Source organism: Pteronotus mesoamericanus, unplaced genomic scaffold (genome assembly GCF_021234165.1).
Source record: "Pteronotus mesoamericanus isolate MK-2021 breed Mesoamerican mustached bat unplaced genomic scaffold, CSHL_Meso_final scaffold_1186, whole genome shotgun sequence".
NCBI lineage: Eukaryota > Metazoa > Chordata > Mammalia > Chiroptera > Mormoopidae > Pteronotus > Pteronotus mesoamericanus.
The window spans coordinates 8,909,767-8,924,767 of record NW_026555302.1 but is presented as its reverse complement, the minus strand read 5'-3'; the positions used below and the strand labels follow the sequence as shown (position 1 = coordinate 8,924,767).

General features: G+C 47.4%; 2 protein-coding genes across 3 annotated transcripts in view; one reads left to right on the top strand and one right to left on the bottom strand.

The window, feature by feature from the left end:
* The window catches only part of ASTN1 (astrotactin 1), a 267,008-nt gene extending 259,395 nt beyond the window's left edge, over positions 1 to 7,613 (bottom strand). For both annotated transcript variants that reach the window (XM_054587723.1, XM_054587724.1), the window contains exon 1: positions 7,331 to 7,613. In XM_054587723.1, the coding sequence (XP_054443698.1) occupies positions 7,331 to 7,613 (283 nt within the window). The remainder of the gene's footprint in view (positions 1 to 7,330) is intronic.
* Positions 7,614 to 14,274: 6,661 nt separating this feature from the next.
* The window catches only part of BRINP2 (BMP/retinoic acid inducible neural specific 2), a 90,966-nt gene continuing 90,239 nt past the window's right edge, over positions 14,275 to 15,001 (top strand). The window contains exon 1 of the mRNA XM_054587552.1: positions 14,275 to 14,792. The gene's annotated coding sequence lies outside the window, so the exon portion shown is untranslated. The remainder of the gene's footprint in view (positions 14,793 to 15,001) is intronic.

The window sequence follows — 15,001 nt, the reverse complement described above, 5'->3', positions numbered from 1 at the left end:
ATGTAGAACTATTTAGAGATACGTGTATGAGTTAGCGTACATACATGTATTTCCTTGTTCTGGCCATTGAGAGCGCCTAGAAATGACACCACCCCATTCTGGTTTCTAATACCACTCAAAGAGTGGTATTCTTCAAAGAGAAGAATCAGGGTTCCTTGAAGAAACGGATTCTAGAAGCTGATTCTAGGACCTTGATGTCCTGACCGAAAGTGACGAAGTGCTCAAAAACCTAAAACCCACATTGATGAGGGCATGTCAAAGGGACACGGAAGTCAACTGACAGAGCTCCTATTAGCCAAAACTGGGACACTTTGAGCAATAAAATCAATCAAATATTAGATTATGACCCAAAGTATAAAATAAATATTCATGAGTTCATATATGAATAAATGATTAAATAAATTAGTGGGAGATAAAAGACAATTATCTCATGTACAGTAATTCAATATAAGTTATACAGATACATTTTTAAAAGGAGGACCTGAATTCCCCATTCCTTTAGTATAGATGACACATACTGATGTCCTTCAGAGAATGCAGTATGAAAAGGGAGAAAGAGAGTAGCTTTAATACCTGACCAGGACACCTCAAAATTGCCAAGGTCATCAAAAACAAGCCTGAGAAACTGTCACAGCCAAGAGGAGTCCCTAAGGAGAGGTGAGGACCAACTGTAATGTGGTATACTAGATGGGACAAATATATATATATAATACATATATTTGGAACTATATATACACACACACATATATTAGGTAAAAACTAAGGAAATCTGAATGAAGTATGGACTTTTGTTAATCATTATATATCAGTAATGGTTCTTTATTTGTATGTAATAAATGTATCACACTAATGTAAGATGTTTATTGTGGGAGAAAATGGGTTTGGGGTATGCATCTTTGCAATTTTTCTGTAAATCTAAAACTGTTACAAAAATTAAGTTTATTTAAAAAATTAAATAAGTAAGAGCAAAAATCAAATAACTGCCCTGGTCAGGTAGCTCAGTTGGTTAGAACAACGTCCTGATACTACAAGGTTGTGGGTTCAATCCCTGGTCAGGGTACACAGAAGTATCAACCAGTGAATATATAAATAAGTGATACAACAAATCGATCTCTCTCTCTCTCTCTCTCCCCCCTTTCTCCCCTTCTACCCTGCTCTCTAAAACAAAAAATAAATCAAGTAACTGCCAGGATGTTTGAAGTCCCTCTTCCTCCCCCCCCTTCACATCTCTTTTCCTTTCCACCAGATGTAACACCATCCTTTATTTTGTGTTCCTTGTTTCCTTGCTTTCCATAAAAATTTTATCATGTTTGTATGTCCTTGAGCAATAGCTTGTTATTTTGAATTTTATGTGAATAAAACGGTATTGTATCTTTCAGCCCGTTAGCTTATTCTCATTTAACATCACAGGGGTGAGATGCATCCGCGTTGGTGTCGGTGGCTGTAACACCACACACGTGTCCAGCCTCCTGTCAATTGATATTAGGTTGCTTCCAGGTTTTGCCATGGCCAACAATGTTGGTACAAATAATCTTGTGTATACATGTAACAATGCGGGTGTAATCAGTACCTAGAAGTGAACTGCTGGGCCATAAAGCATGCACATTTGCAATTTTATTTACAATGCCAAACGGTTTTACCAAAATTGTCATGTCAATTTAGATCACCATTGACAACAAGTTGCTTTTTTAAAATTTTGTTCCTTGGAAACCTAGGGAATCAACAGAGGCCCTTTGTTTTTGTCTCCAAGTTTTAAATTGTATGTGATTTAAAAAATAAAATGACTTCCATATTTGCAATAAAAAACATGGTGATAGATGCTGAACTGCAGTGCAGGAATAATTACCAGAGGCCCTGAACGGTCCTGGGAAAGTAACTCGCTCAATATAGAGATGTTTCCATCATCTGTATGCATATATTGGAACTTGGTGTAAAAAGGAAAAAAATAAAGACTTGGCATTTTCCTGCTGAAAAAGGTGCCCAGTTCTGTTCTTGCGAACTGGCCTTAACCTGAGACAGGTTCAATTACATTCCTGAAAAGTAGGGTGGGATGGTGGCAGGGAGGGAGGGAAGAAGGGAGGGCTCTATGAAACAAGACCTCAATCTTTCCTCCAAAGACGAATAAAGAAATTAAGGTTGTATTTTATTTTTCCTTGAAAAATTCCAATGTCTTGAATTTAAGCCATATCAGTATATCTAGAAGAGCATTTGAAGTGTTGTAAGATTCATCACCCCCGCATTCAAAACTCCTTTGATGTATAAAATCTACATTTCTGTAGAGAAACGGTAAAATAATAACGCTGTGAATTAGTGCCTTCTGCTAGTATGAGTTATTTAAATACTGAAGACCCTCCCTGAAGATTGCTACCATTCATCCTCCATGTCTTGGATGGGGCAGGCACTCCATACAAATTTGTTTACTGTTAACTTAGGCAGCTCACGGTAGTTGGGAGCAAAGGAAGAAAAAGAAATTTCCAAGTTTCTTTTCAAATGGAGAGACGGAGAGATGTGTGGGGAAAAAAGTTAGGGATGCTTCCCTATAGGCAAAAGCTCACCAGTAAGTAAAACTATGTCCAGGATTACATTTGAAGTCAACCACAAAGCTCAGGAATGGCTACTCACGCAGCCACACTCGGCTCAGAGTGGATTCCAAGCAGAAGACCCCCTAATTCAAAGGTCAGCGGCCTTGGGAGAGGAGCTAGAACCTCAGCAGCTTCCGGGTGACGCCCTTTGACAGTAGCGCACTCTCCCCGGCCTCGCAGTTGGCATTTCTGTGGGACCCTTCCAGAAGGGCACAGGACACATCAGCTCCCTCCACATGTAGCCCAGCCTGCTCATGGCAAGTGCGGGTAGCCGTGGAACATGACCACCCACACCTGGAAACCACGAGTAAAATAAGAACTCCTCAGTTCTGCTTAGGGAAGTGCACCAGCTGAGGTAAGTACTTCCCGACGAAGCTCACCCCCTTCTGCGTGAAGGGTTGCGTGGAAAGACCCTCGGTGGTCAAGGATGTCCAACGGCATTGGGGCATTTACATAGAACCCAAAAGGACTGACTCCTCTACACCAGTTAGGTGAGTGCACCTGCGCTGTTCCAACCGTTGCCAGGGCTCCATTTATCTAACCATCAACAAGAACAGATTTTTTTTTTTTTAAATCAAGTCATATAAAATAATAACGAAGAGAAAGCCTTAAACGTTGTACCAACCTGAGCTGGAGGGATGGAGCCATGTCTGTGAGCTCCACGTGACCCTGAGTTACCTGACTTCTCCGCTCCTTCCCCGCTGCTGGAAAACAGGGGAGGTCTGCACTTGACACCAGGTCTGTCTTCAAGCCTGTTCTTTCAGCCACCACACCAGCCTGCCGGACCGTTCCAGACACTTGAAATGGCCCCTTGCACGGGGACGCGCCACAGCCCTGCGGGCTGGGTGATCTACCTTCCGGAGGCCTCCTTCAATCAGCACCACGGCGGCTAAAGCTAAACTCCAGGGCCCGAGAGGAACAGCTGTCTTCACTAAGTGCTACCCTCGCACTGGCCCAGCAGTTGGGACTGAAACAGAGAGGCATCCCTTTCCAAGTATAATGAGACTGATAAATATCCTTCATCCTGTTGCTGCACAGAAAACCACATTCGACTGCGGAAGCCGCTTCAGGTTAACCAGCTGTCCCCAAATCAAAGACAGCTCCAAAAACAGGGTATCTGTTGTTTTGAAAGCTGAGGGGCAAAACTGTGGTTGACACGTGAAATTTTAATGGGCCACCTTGACAAACTGTTTACATTGTGCCGAGAGGGTCATCGGGCTTATGTGCCTAAGTACCTGACGTGAGAAATTACAGTTATCTTATGACGCTGTAGAGTTTTACAACACTTCTGAAACAGAGGTTTAGGTTACTTAGAGTTGCCAGGTAAGTACCAAGAAGAAGAGGCTGGGCCACGGTACAGTCAGGATTTGTGGGAGGTGCGGCATTCTAAAGACGGCCTGCCGTGGCCGAAAACATTCCGATTCAAAACATTTTAAAACTAGGTATCCAAACGGAGCACAACTGAAAGTCACATAGGCCCCCTGCACCACCACTAGCAAACCTTACCTCAGGCAACAGGAGATTCCGCTACGCCCTCCAGTGTCCCTCAGGGTCATCCTACAAGCAAAAATGACCACGGGGCGGGCTGCACGGCTGGCTGTAATTGGCACTGCCCTGCCTGGTTTTTGGGGGATTACCGCGCCACACCCCACAGTGCCAGGCTCAGCACGGGCCTCCCCCCTCTCCTACTATGAGACTGATCACCCTCCCTCCGGGCCAAACACGTGCGGGTCCCACCGCCACGCCCACCACTGCCCTCCACTCATCTTCCAGGATGGCAAACGGCTTCACCTGCACCAGGCCAAGCCCAGTCTAATCTACCTTTAATTCCCCTCACCTGCGTGTTTTTCTAAACCACACAGAGACCACAGACGTGGGAGGGACTAAAGCTGCCTTGGTTGGAAGGCAGGGCTGGTAGGGAAGGCTGCACGGAGAGGTGGCGTGGAGGACGGGTTTAGGAGAATAGTGGATGACTGATTGCCAAGTGGGGAAGGCGGGAAGAGCGTTCTACGCAGAGGGAACAGCCTGTGCAAAGTCTTGAAACAGTCCTGAAAGGCCACAGCAGGCCTGCAAGGATAAGAGGCTGGGGAAACTGGCTGCGGTCAGAATGAAAAGGCCCTTGTTCGCCTCGCTGAAGTGACAGAACTTGATCCTGGAGACAAAAGGAAACCCAAGCGTCTGATTTTGGTCAAGGCCCCTAGTCAAGCTCGTGTCTCCATGGAGTCTGATCTTAATCGGTTCAAGTAGCTCCTTCCTCAACCTTCCTCTACCACACAATCAGGTGTAATTACTTAACACTCTTCAATACCTCAGTCTGTGTTTCCACTGGCTAAAGAAGACCTGAGGGCAGGAGCCTGTTATTTCTTTTTTTAACTTCTATATCCTAATAGAAGTGCCCAGCAAGTAGATGCTCAATAAATTCCCAGAACCAACTGATTCAGATTTTTCCAGGGGATAAATTAAGCAAATTAGCTTCCCAAGATAAGAGTAGCAAAAGCTCCAAATCAAAGTCACCATGGCCTTTACTAGGAGTTACAAGTGGCAGAATCCAGGACCACAAAAGTTAACTCCATAAGCAACTACAGTTGAGTCTACCCTCCATGAACTTGGACCCCTCTCCCTTTCTGCCCAGTTCTGCTCGACCACCAAGCTGAGGTTCACTACGACTCCCCCTGAGGATTCTGGGCCAGAAGGAACAGGTACTAGCTCATCTCTGGTTCTGAGCCCACCCACTGACTGGGAGAGCGCGGACAATCAATGCATTTAGCAAGTGCATCTGGCCCTGACAGGAGAGAGAGAGAGTCTGTTCCTGTGTGTAAATGCCAAGTTGCAGGAGGTTACCATAGCAACTCCAGCAGGGTGCTGCAGTGGGCAGCTCTGCACAGAGGTGCAGGAAACCCACTCTCACATGTGGGCTTGTGCTGTGCACACGGGATCCTAGTAGGCTCATCATGGCTTCAGGCCCTAGCTTTGGGATTCTGCAAAACAGGGAGTGGAATTTGAACGTGTGCTAGTCTAATCTTCCCTTTTACATGTACCCCGCGTGTCCCTCTTCAGCACAGTAAACACTGCATGCGGAGCCCAAAACGGGGTCTTTGGAAACACCTAATTCCCTAACCTCGTTCTTCTGTACTGCGATGAACAGATTGTACTTGCCTACCAACAGGGCCTCAGCATGATATTTATGTCCACTGAGTAACCAGCACATCCACAATGTCCCTGTTCCCACGCCGCCCCCAGTTCTTATGTTATTAGTATGTTTTCAATGTAAAAATAAATAATGTCATCAAGAGTGTAGGTGGCCTAACGGGAACTATAAACCAACTTTTCAAAGGCTAGGCAATTTAGGAAATTGCTTTTCCATGGGGGTGGGAAGTGGGGGCCTACTCACCCACTTCTGTGTGGAGATGTCTCTTGGGAAGGAAGAGCGTGAGGAGAAGCTGGATAAGGTTCCAGCCGCGGCTCTGACCGGCCTATGGCCGTCAGGAAGCCAGGTCCCTGCAAAGTGAGCTCTAGCTGGCAGGGCACTGAGTAGCTAGAACAGGCTCCCGGACATTTGCATTATTTTTTCTTGAATCTAGAGACTGACTTTGTGGTTATCTCTGAATTCTCTCCTGGGCAAAGTGAGAATGAGGAACAACATCACTGAAGACATGGACTGCACGGTGGGCGTACCCAGCCGAGTGAGAGCGCTACACCTGCGCACGGAAAAGGGAGGGAAGTTTTAGTTAAAGGAGCCGCCCGAACCTGTGGGGCTTTGCGAGGTGCTGGAGCAGGACCACAAGACCTCTGCAGCTTGGTTGTGAGAAAGAGGGGGTGGTGAGAAGTGAGGTAGTTTCCAGGACCTGAAGGAGTTTGGTGGCCTGCGAATATTAAAACCAGGGTACCAAGAGAGCTATGGAAGGAGACAAACACACAAAGAAAGGAAGGAAGGATGGGCCTCTTGCCCGGCAGGCCAGGTGTGCGGGGATGCCTGTGCCTACCTACGTGTCCACGAGAACAAAGAAGAAACCCCGATTAATGGAATCCAGCTGACAACTTCTTTACCCAGGGAATCCTGAGGTGACAGGAGATGTGGAGGTGGCCGAATGAGGGGCTGTCACACGTGTAGGAAGGAAGGTGGGACTTGCCAGGATGGACACAGGGGTACAGGAAACTTGGGTGTTCTCGAGGAAGGCCAGAGAGAGTGTCATCGCCTGGGGACAGAGAAGGAGCTCTCTGTAAGTGAAGACAGAGATCCTGCCAATGAGTGCTATGGTCCTGCACATGCCTGGCAAGGTGACAACGGGATACCTGTTTCCTACTCCCCCAGGAAATGCTGCGGGTGGCGGTGGGTGTCCAGGGCTGCGAAGCGAAGACCTGAGCATGTGGCCAGGCCGGAGGGAGAAGGGCTTGTGGGAGCTTAGCTGGGGGCGGACAGGCAGTGCTGGCAGTGTGCGCGTGAAGGAAAGCTGGGAGGTCAAGGCTGGGAAAGATTTCCGAGAGACTCTGGCGACCTGTTCCTCTGAGTCAGGGCAGCTGAAGGAGGTTGAGGCCCCGGCACCCAGGTAGGACGTGGGGAGAAGTCAGGTGCACCGAGGCGCTAGCCTGCAAGTGGGTGTGGAGAACGGCCTGGAACGGGGCGGATCCAGCGAGGTAGGAGTGGGGGAGGGGAGGTCGCCGGCCAGTGGGTGTGTAGAGCGAGCCGAGGTGGGGGGTGGGGGCGCCGGCCGGCGCCTCGGGCCGCCTCGACCTCCCCCGGGACTCACCCAGCACGAAGTAGGGCAGCTCCGTGTTCTCCAGGTCGTCCACCACGACCATTTCGCCCGGGAAGTCGTTGCGCACCGAGAAGAGGAGCTTGGGCTCGGAGGCCGAGGGGCTGTGCATGATGCTCAGGTCGTTCTCGCGCAGGAAGGGCAGCGCCGACACGGTGATGCTCTTGAGCTTGCACTCCAGCTCCTTGGAGGGATCCGCGTCCCCGGCGGCCGTGGCCAGCACCGCCGCCGGCCCCCAGCAGCAGGCGAGCAGGGCGCAGAGCCCGGCTAAAGCCATCTTGAGCCCCGGCGCCTTCCTCCCAGCGCCGCGAAGGTGGGGGAGGAAGCGAGCGGGGAGGGAGCGAGCGGGCGCGCGCGGGGGGCGGGGGCGGCTGGGGAGGGGACGCGCGGCAGGAGAGCCCTGGTCCCCGGAACGAGACGCCGCTTGCTGTGCGCCGGGATCAAGCACCGATGCCAGGACAGCCCGCCCGCGTTCTTTGTTTCTCCGAGCTGCTTATCTGGGGAAGGAAAAAAGGGGGGGGGGGTAGCAGAGGGGAAATGGGAAGGAAGGACGTGGAGAGGAAAGAGGAAGGGAGCCCAGGATTCTAGGGAATCAGGTCAGCCCCCAGCAAGCTGCCTGCGCTCCAGCCTTTTCCTCCCTCACCTCCTTCGGGAGGAGCTCACTCTTGGCTATCAACCACCTGCAGGGCATTTTTAAAATTCTGTCTTTGCAATGCAAAATCTTCCCTCTCTCCTCATCCTCATCCTAATGGATTGGGAAGGACACACACGCATACACCCTAAAAGGCCCTCAGTCTGAGCTGGTGCGAGGGTCTTTCTAGATGCAAATCCATCTCCAGTTATTTATTTAAAAAGACAAGACACATTCTTGTCTTTTTAACCAGTCGTTGGATTTGTATATTGGATAAGCCTGTGCTGGGATAAATGCTCTGTGTATTTTTTACTCAGAGGTAACTGCAGATACAGTTAAAGAAAATATTATTTACATAGTAGATAATGAACAACAAAGAAACAGGCCAACCTACTGCATACAGTTAAACAGGAGACCAGAACTTTGATTTGCAAAACTTCTCTCTCTTGGCTTCATTTCTGTTATAAATGTTACCGGTTGTAACCAATATGAAGATGACTTGGGGGAGGCTATTAAGTGATAGAAAAAGTAGTGCCAGGTTGAAGAGATGTTGAGCCTTTAATTTTAGAGAATCCAGTAACTAGAACAGGGCTGGAAGAAAATGAGACAAACTAAAGTTTCTAAGCACTCTTAACAAATGGAAAAGGAATAAAAGAGTATCCTTGGGTATGGGCCAAGTCAATCCTAGTCCAGCTGAGTGTAGAACAGGGGAGAAAAAAACAACAATAAAAGAGTATCCTTGGGTATGGGCCAAGTCAATCCTAGTCCAGCTGAGTGCAGAACAGGGGAGATAAAAAACAACAACAGAAATGCCTATGAGTTTGGTTTCCATTAGTGCCAGGCAGCGCTGCCTTGAAATGATGACAGTTATGAATAAATAGTGGTAGAAAATGACGTCTGTGTGCGCTGGAATCTGATCTTTAACTGAACTTTCTCTCACATGATAACCAACAACTTTTTGGAAAAGCATGCCTCTCCAGCATCACTGATTGAATGCTGATTTAAATATGAGACGCCATAAGACTGTTGTAGGTAATTCCTACTCTTTAGGAATTTAATGCACCGCCCTCTTCAGCGATGACCCCCATTTTAGAAGCAATTTCATTCATAGTCTACGTGTGGTCAATTTATTTGCATATACAAATGCATGTTCTTAAAAAAAAATTTGCCATGTATTTTCACAAAGTTACTCTAGTTGATGGATGGGAATAGAGAAAATGCGCCATATTTACAAAAAGAAAAGAAGAAGAAAAACTTTATTGCCAGTCTCATGTACAGGGTCCCGCAGAAGCAAGGCCTCGTGAGTGGGGCTGGTAGGGGAATCATACAGTTGTCATAATTTATAGTTTTAATTTGAATATTTCACCTGAAATGTCAGATGGTGCGCTTGAGTGTGATAGTGTTATGTTACAGAATGACATGCTTATGATTTTGTAATAAAAGATTTTGTAATAAAAAATGGCCATTCTTGGTGCTGGACTTTGTATCTGAGAATAAGCCCGGAGGTGTGCTGCCATGGAGCTGTGCAGACTGCTGCGAAACAGAGGTATCTGCTAATGACCCTTCCGAAACTCATCCTCATCTTCACCGCTCCCCTAGGAGGAACTGAGGTAGAGAAAGACTCCCTGATACTTTTTCCCTACTCTCACTAGCATTAAAAGCAGTATTAAACTTCGTGATACAAGGTTCGCCCTTGAAAAATCAGGGTGAATGCCAGGAAAACACAACTTATTCCTAGAATGTGAGGAACGGCAAACTACCAGATCGTTGATTAATCCAGTTTCTCATTTAACAGATGAAGAAATCGAAGCCAGTGAAATAGGGGACTTACCCAAGACCGATCTGCTAAAAAGGAACAAAGACCACAAGACTGTTTTTGCTTAGTGCTCTTTCCACTACATGGTTCTGGTACATCGAGGAGCACCCATGGATGATCACTGGACTTTATGGGTCATAGTAACTCATTCAGTTAACACATGCTATGCATACCTGCCACATGCTGCACATTTGGCTAGGCATGGACAGAAACTAGAAGGAAAATACTCCTCTGCTTATGAGTAGCATGTAATCAACTAGCTTGAAATCTTTCTAATTTTCTGAAGTGTCTTGAGTCATTTTAGAAAATTCAAATGAAACACTTGGGGTTGATTTTCTTATAAGTCAGTATCTAGCCTTCTATGTGCCAATGTTTAGTCATTTTTACATGCTTTCTCACTGACACAAGAAAAATAATAATGGATAAATGGCCATTTTAAAATATATATGTACCTGCCCTGGCTGGAGTGGCTCATTGGATTGAGTGCTGGCCTGCGAACCAGAAGTTTGCCAGTTCGATTCCCAGTCAGGGCATATGCCTAGGATGTGGACCAGGTCCCCAGTAGGGAGTGTGCGAGAGGCAACCACACACTGATGTTTCTCTCCCTCTTTCTCCTTTCCTTCCCCCTCTCTGAAATAAATAAATAAAATCTTTTAAAAAATAAGATATATCTGTGGTTGGAAATAGTTGGAAGTTGGTGTCTAAGCCTTTATAGGCTTCTTTCTCTATGAAATAGTTGAGCAAGAAACTGTACAAGTAGAAAGAGATAGTATTTTGCCCGAGCACTGGATTCCTGTAAACTTGGACACAATGTCACATGGTCTCCTCTTAGGGAATTAAACACCTAGAGATGGAAGAGAGGTTGAAGTTCACAGAAACCAGACCAACTGCACTGTGTAATGTTTTATGTTTAAATGGGACCGGAAGAAATTTCTATGCATTTCAGTCATTACCTTTGTGCATAGCCAATATGATATAGTGAAACAACAGGACTTTATTCAAGTCTCAGCTCCATTCTGTGCCTATTTGGAGGTGAGCCTGGACCGTTCTTATCTTCAGTGTCGTCCTCCATAAAATGGGGTCAGTGATCTCTGCCCATCCCATAGGCTTGAGATAAAATACAAGTGCAAGTGTTTCTATTCACTAAGACACTGTCAAATGTCGGTTTTGGTTATCCCCAACCCTGAGTCTTCTCCTGAGATCCAACTTCCTACATTCAAGTATCAAAGGCCGTGCTTGTTGACTAATGACAACTTCCAAATGCTTCCCCTGCTGGTACCCTATTCCTCACACAGCTAGCAGGCTGACTGTCGTGAAATCTTGCTTTCTTATGCCATTCTAAAGGTTTCCCCTCTTGGGAATAAGTTCAAGCATGGTGGAGAAATGTAAAAACGCCTCCAAATCTCATGCTACTTATTCTCTTAGATGTGTTGCTCACCACACTATCCTTCCCTCTCCCCTGACAACACAGCCCAGACACAACCCAACCAAATTAAAGCCCGTTTTCTGCTTTTTCTCTTCCCATGCACTTTGCCCCCCTGGAACGCACCCCTCGGTGCTCTCCCGCCCGTCCCACCTCCGCAGGCCACCACCCAGCTTCACCTGTGCAGAGACCTTCCATCGTTTCCCTCACTCACAGCTCCTCTCATGGGGGAGGTACACACACACACACACACACACACACACACACACATCACCTTAGGAGGCCAAGGGCCATTTCTTGACACAATGTATTGCATTCAATATTCCTATTGCAAAATAGAAACAATAAAACACACTCTTTAGAATAGTTGTGAGAAGGAAATGAGATTAGGTATCAAGGAGCTGACATATTTTAGGCATTTAGTGGGTGCTCAGTGTGATAGCTTTTGCCATTATCCCCTTATTCAATTACTGCAGAAAGAATGTAGGCTTGAGAATCTTCTCTGTGAGATTTTTTTCTCCATGTTGTAGCCAAAAGCAAGTTAAGTGATTTACACTCTGAGCTGAATACCTAGGATAAATGATTGCATATGTCTACTAAAAGACATGTACAAGAACAGCCACAGCAGGTTTACTTTTATTAGACAAAACATGGAAGCAATCCAAATATGCATCAACTGGAGAATAAATAAATGTCATATAGTCATGTAACAAAACACTACACAGCAATAAAAAGTAAACATGCAACTGCATGGATGACTCTCAGACAAATGGATAAATGAAAGAAACCAGAAACTTAAGAGTATATAGTCTAAATTCTGTATTTATGAAATTCAAGAGCAGGTAACATTAACCTTTGAAGATGGAAATCAGAACTCTGGTTATCACTGGAGGAGAGAGGTTTTGGCTGAGAAGGGCAGGACAGACTTCTTGGAGTGCCGGGGGTTATGTGGGTAGTGTTCACACTGACACATATATAGGCAAAAAGTCACCAAACTGCACACTTGTAGAATTTTTTTAATGTATATTAAGTCAGATTTTTGTTGTTGTTACAGGGCTTAGGACACCATAGGAGAAGAAAGTACAGGCAAGTTTTTCTTTTTTCAAGTGGTTTTCTTATCTCCCAAATTCACCCCTTTTCCTTTCCCCTTAGAGATCTTGGAAAATTTAACTTTCTTTCCATTGAAATTGATAACAATTTTTTCAACTACTCCTTCCCTTTACTTGCTCCCTTCAACTTCGTAAGAGTCTCAACACTTAATGCCGCATAACCTGGGGTAAGTTCAGGGGGCCTCTGTCACTAAGAAGCACAGGAATAAATAGCTCAGCAGTTGGACAGCAACTAATTGAGGTTGTCACTGGTTCAGTTGGACATTTTATCCAATAGGAGAGCTGGGGACCCTTGGGGACCACCACTCTGAAACACTGGGTAGCTAAGGCAAACAAATACTACAGGATGGAGAAGGAAGGTCAAACCTGTATGAGATGGAGAGAAGGGAATGCAGATGAAAGTGATGGATGGGTGGGACTAAGGGTGTGTATACGAGGCATATTTCTAATTTTCCTCTATTCATTCAGAACACCGGATTCCTTGATGCTTTTTAGCTAATCCTGATTAATATTACTTTGGTGTTTATTAAACCTCTGCATATTTTTATTTTTCCAGAAATGTTGTTCTCCATTTAAGGAACTAAATCAAACACTTCTCTCCCTTTCTAACTGTGGATTCTTTCTATATTTCTCCCATCACATGACTTACTGTGAAACCCCCAAATTCCTTTGCCAGCTCCAACTCTGAGCTCTTGCCAAAATTTAGTGTAGTATGCTGGTAAGCTGGATATAATTCAGTTTTGCATCTTCATTGGAACATAAAGGATATATTTTACACTCTTTGATTCAAAGTTAATATCTTTCTCTTTCTGTCTCTTCCCCACCCCACCCCCAGGCCCGCTCCCATTCACAGGCTCAGCTACAGCACCTGCTTCACAGAAACAAGGCTGGTCCTGTTCTGAATCTCTGGTCTCCCTTTAAAAACCAAATGGAGAAGCACAGTCCCTCTTCCTGACCCGCACTGAAGTGAAAGGAGACACGCAGAAGGAAAACAGCACAGGCAGAACAATTCCCTCTTTTGGAAGCAGGACATTTCCCTCCTTCATTTCTCCCCAGAAGTTTTTGCCTTGTCTTTGAAACCCTGGTTTGGGGACAGAATATTTCTTGATTTAGCTGTTCCAAGACTCTAAATCTGTTTCTCTCCCTACTCTTCTGAGTTTCTCCTACCTTTCCTCTCCCCCCGCCCACCTTCACACGCGCGCGCGCGCGCGCGCACACACACACAATGACACTAGGGGGCTCATTTCTAATTAAGTAATTCAGGACCAAGAGGCTAAAGTACACAGAAACAATTGAATAAAACCTCAAATTATAAGGAGAATGACTCAGACAGAGTCCCTATATCTGGGAGTTCTAGTTAAGCAAACAACATGGTCTGGGACGAATGATTACTCTAACTCAGGCAGAGGAGAAGAAAAGGTAACTAGCCCCCAAGCCCCCTCCCGTCCCGCAGCCTCCGTGCACTCCCCGAGCCCTGACTGCATCTAAGCCCTCCAAGCCCAGGCAAGAATCCCTGCTGCAAGGCGGGAGGGTTAACGGAGCCGGACCCCCGCCCGCTCGCTGATCGAAGGAGACAGCGGGGAGGCTCCGGGCCCGCCCTCTGCCAAGCCGCCAGCCAATGGGCGCCCGCGGGGACTGTGGCGCTGTGCCCCATTGGCTGCCAAGCTACGTGCATAAGAAAGGGAGAGAGAGGCAGGCCCGGCAGCATTGTTATCTTAAGACACTCATCTGGTGTCTGAGTCTGCAGGTGACACTGCTTAGTAGGTGCGGAGCGCGGAGTCGAGCAGGGACGCTGGCTGCGGCCCGGGCTGGAATCCACCCGCCTCGGAAGCTGCTGGCGGCGGCTGGGGACGCGCCTCCGCTGCGCCGGAGCATCCCGCTCGCCCTGGCCCGGGGACGGGCACCTGCCGTGCGGAGCGAGCACAGGGACAGGTCGGCGGGCAGCCGAGCGAGCGCTGAAGCCGGAGGAAGGGGCTTTGCCCATGTGCGAGGCAGTGATTTCGGGAGAGAGAGAGGGCGGGTGAATCCCTTCAGAGTTGCAAGGAAGGCGAGATCTTGGGTTCCTCTTCGGTGGAGGGACGGGGGACTCCCCTGGCTGGGTGTTGCACTTTCCTTCCCTCTCCGACCCGCGTGCACTCAGCGCCGAAGCCCCACTTCCGACCCGCTTTGGGTGCCTGCGATCCCGGCTGCTCAGCGGGAAGGCAGCCGGCAAGTGGTCTAGCGGCGGCAGCAGCGGCGGCAAAGCCGGGAGCAAGAGAATTTGAAAAAAAGACTCCCCTTCCCTCTCACAAGCTGAAGGGGAGGCATTCGCGTTTCCCCAAATGAGAAAGTCACAAGAAATCATGAAGTAGAAACTTTGGAAAGCTGCCACTGGAGATGTTGCACAAAAACCTGGAATCTTTTAGGAGTCTCCTCCCAGTCGGTGGAGGTTTGGGGAGCAGCTGATACAGCCAGGAGGGCTCTTGCAAGGATCCAAGGTAACAGAGCAGGGTTTGGGCGGTTTTCCCCCTGTCCCCTCTTCGTTGTCCTTTTGTGTGTCCCTTGGTAAGGAGATCATTGGCCCTCTTACAACCCTGTTGCCGAGGCGCCAGGCAGTTGCAGACAGAAGGAATGATCCCATCTCATAGTTTGTTTGGTGGGGCCGAGTGGTGCACTTGGGGGTTTAGCCCTAGAGATGGCCCTGTTC